This window comes from Asparagus officinalis, chromosome 2 (assembly GCF_001876935.1).
Source record: "Asparagus officinalis chromosome 2, Aspof.V1, whole genome shotgun sequence".
Classification (NCBI taxonomy): domain Eukaryota; kingdom Viridiplantae; phylum Streptophyta; class Magnoliopsida; order Asparagales; family Asparagaceae; genus Asparagus; species Asparagus officinalis.
In genome coordinates, this window is record NC_033795.1 from 76,327,916 (window position 1) to 76,330,294 (window position 2,379).

A 2,379-nucleotide genomic window follows, 5' to 3' on the forward strand; every position below is an offset into this window, starting at 1 on the left:
TGTGGTGGAGGGGATGGGGGGGGGGGGGCTCCTCCACACACACATATATGCATATACATATGTAGATACACATATGCATGCACACATATTGTTTATGTACTGTTAGAATTAATATAAAACTACAATCTTTAATCCTCATCATAACTTCGGAGTTTTGGTGTAATGGTTAGAGGAACTAAATTTAAGATGTACAATCCAGAAAATTTTATCAGCACTGCTGTAAGTCTTCAGTATTGATCAAATGACGCATCTACAGCTACATTTCAATGGGAACTCTACCATAAGGCTGATGTACATCCATTTAAAAAATGAGATTTTATTATTATGCACAGATAAACTCCCTAACACATGATATGTAGGAAGTTCTCTCCATCTATAGAACATTATTTGCAATGATAGATCTACTATTTCTTTCTACACATACCTACATCAACATGGTATGATCATTCAAACAGAACGCCGAACAGATGGGAAACAAAACTTAATGCAAGTAAAAAAATATTTATACCGAGGAACTCGAAACGTTGCCGTTTCAGGCATTAATTAGATTATTCCTCTAGAGAAGCAGCTGCAGCCAAATTATGCCTCGAATCTTCATTGTTAGGACTAGTTTGGTGATCAATATCCCACCCGAGAATTTTCCCAATCTCGCTGCATTGTTTCTTACATAGACAAACACCCAACTCGCCATCAATTTTTGCCCGAAGATCAACAAGAAGGCTCCTGAGCCTAACAACCTCGGCCTCTAATGCTGCTTGCCCTTGCAATTTCCTCGTTAGATGTTGATTTACGAGCCTGAGTTTTTTCACCTCCTCTTCAAGGTAAGCAGTGTGGGCCTTCTTCTTCTCCCGATACCTCCGAACGGCCTCTCGGTTTCCTAATGGCTTCCGAGGCCTCTTCACCTCCTCCTCTCTCTCTCCTTCAGACGCGGACAGGACCTGGGTGTGGGCGCAAGTCTTGATGTTCCTCAGGAATTCTTCGATGTTGTTAGATAGGTCAGAGTTCGACATAAGTAGCTGGTTTGAAATATCGAGTTCTCCATCATCCATATATACTACAGCTTATAGGTGCTCATTCAATATGTGCACAGGCTTCAAGCTCTCCCTATCTTATTCAATAACTTGAAGGTGTTTGCTCAATGCTAGCTTCTATGGTAATCACAAATTCAAGAAGCAAGAGCACCCTGATACAAAAGTTTAAGTAATCAAACAACTGAATCAAAAGTTGCAAAATTCCACTGAATAAAGGAAAGAAAAAAAATCAACAAGGAAGAGTTCTTGTTTTAAAACTTGATGCACATGTTGACAGTATAAGCAAAAACCCAATTCACAGAATGGCCTACAAAATTAATTGCCAAATACAGGAATTTAATCGGATACGCAATCAAAGCTTTCACAACATCTACGGAGCTCAAAGTAAATAGAATTCATACTGTAATCAGGTAGATATAATTCAGTATCCAAAAACAAAGAATTTATGGGAGAATCGAGAAACACCCAAGTGGAGAATCTTGCTGAAGATTGCAATTCCAGCGTCAAAGAGCGACCTTGGTGCAAAAAAGCATCAATTGAAAAGATTTAGGAGATGGAGGAGAGTGGGAGGTGAAGAGGAGGTGAGGATTCATTGGGGTTGGAAACTGAGATTGGATTCTGTTAGCGGTTGCTTATTTTTATATGTTTCCTTCTGCAGGTTTTTTTTTCCAAATTTTTTATTATCTTTTTCTTTCATTTTTTTAGGAAATAGTTTTTGAGTTTTTATTGATTTTGTATTCTTCTGGTTTTGGCAAAGTTTGTGCCTTTTTTGAGTAGTGAGAAGCCTGCTCTCATGTTGAATACCGAGCATGCACAAGTGTCAGTGCGTCACCCTTGTGTAACAGTATTCTTTTCCTAGAGTTTCAAGTACTTTATTCATTTTATAAAAAAATAGATTTTTTTTTCTTCTAAAAATCACTTTAAAATACAGTAATTAGAAGAAAACCATCTTTCAATTTAAATTTATACATAAATCATCTTTAAAGTGGTATTTTTTGGCAACCAACCACCTCCTGGGTCAAATATTCACTAAAAAAATTTAATAATAAGCTTAAAAATGTGTTATTTGTTTAGGACTAGGATTTAGATTTGAATTTAAAGTGTTATTGGTTCTATGATATCGTTATTAAGATTGGGATCTTAAAATTCACGCTCTATTGTAACTTTATAGTTAAAAACGAGAATTTTTTTGTCCAAGTTAAAATTGATGGATTGTGATCTCACTCTATGGGTCTTCTCCCTCCTCTTCTCTTTACTTATTTAAATATTTAATATATATTAAATTATAAAATATTTCATATTCCAAAATTATATATATATTAACATAGAATTAAAATATGTGTAATCA

At 35.5% G+C, this 2,379-nt stretch overlaps 1 protein-coding gene across 1 annotated transcript; it reads right to left on the minus strand.

Moving 5' to 3' along the window:
* Positions 333-1,570, minus strand: LOC109829641 (basic leucine zipper 23-like). The gene is made up of 2 exons (XM_020396689.1): positions 1,497-1,570; positions 333-1,183 (listed from the first exon to the last, which is right to left on the minus strand). Exon 2 carries the CDS (start codon positions 1,047-1,049, stop codon positions 549-551), a length of 501 nt encoding a protein of 166 aa, XP_020252278.1. The 5' UTR covers positions 1,050-1,183; positions 1,497-1,570; the 3' UTR covers positions 333-548.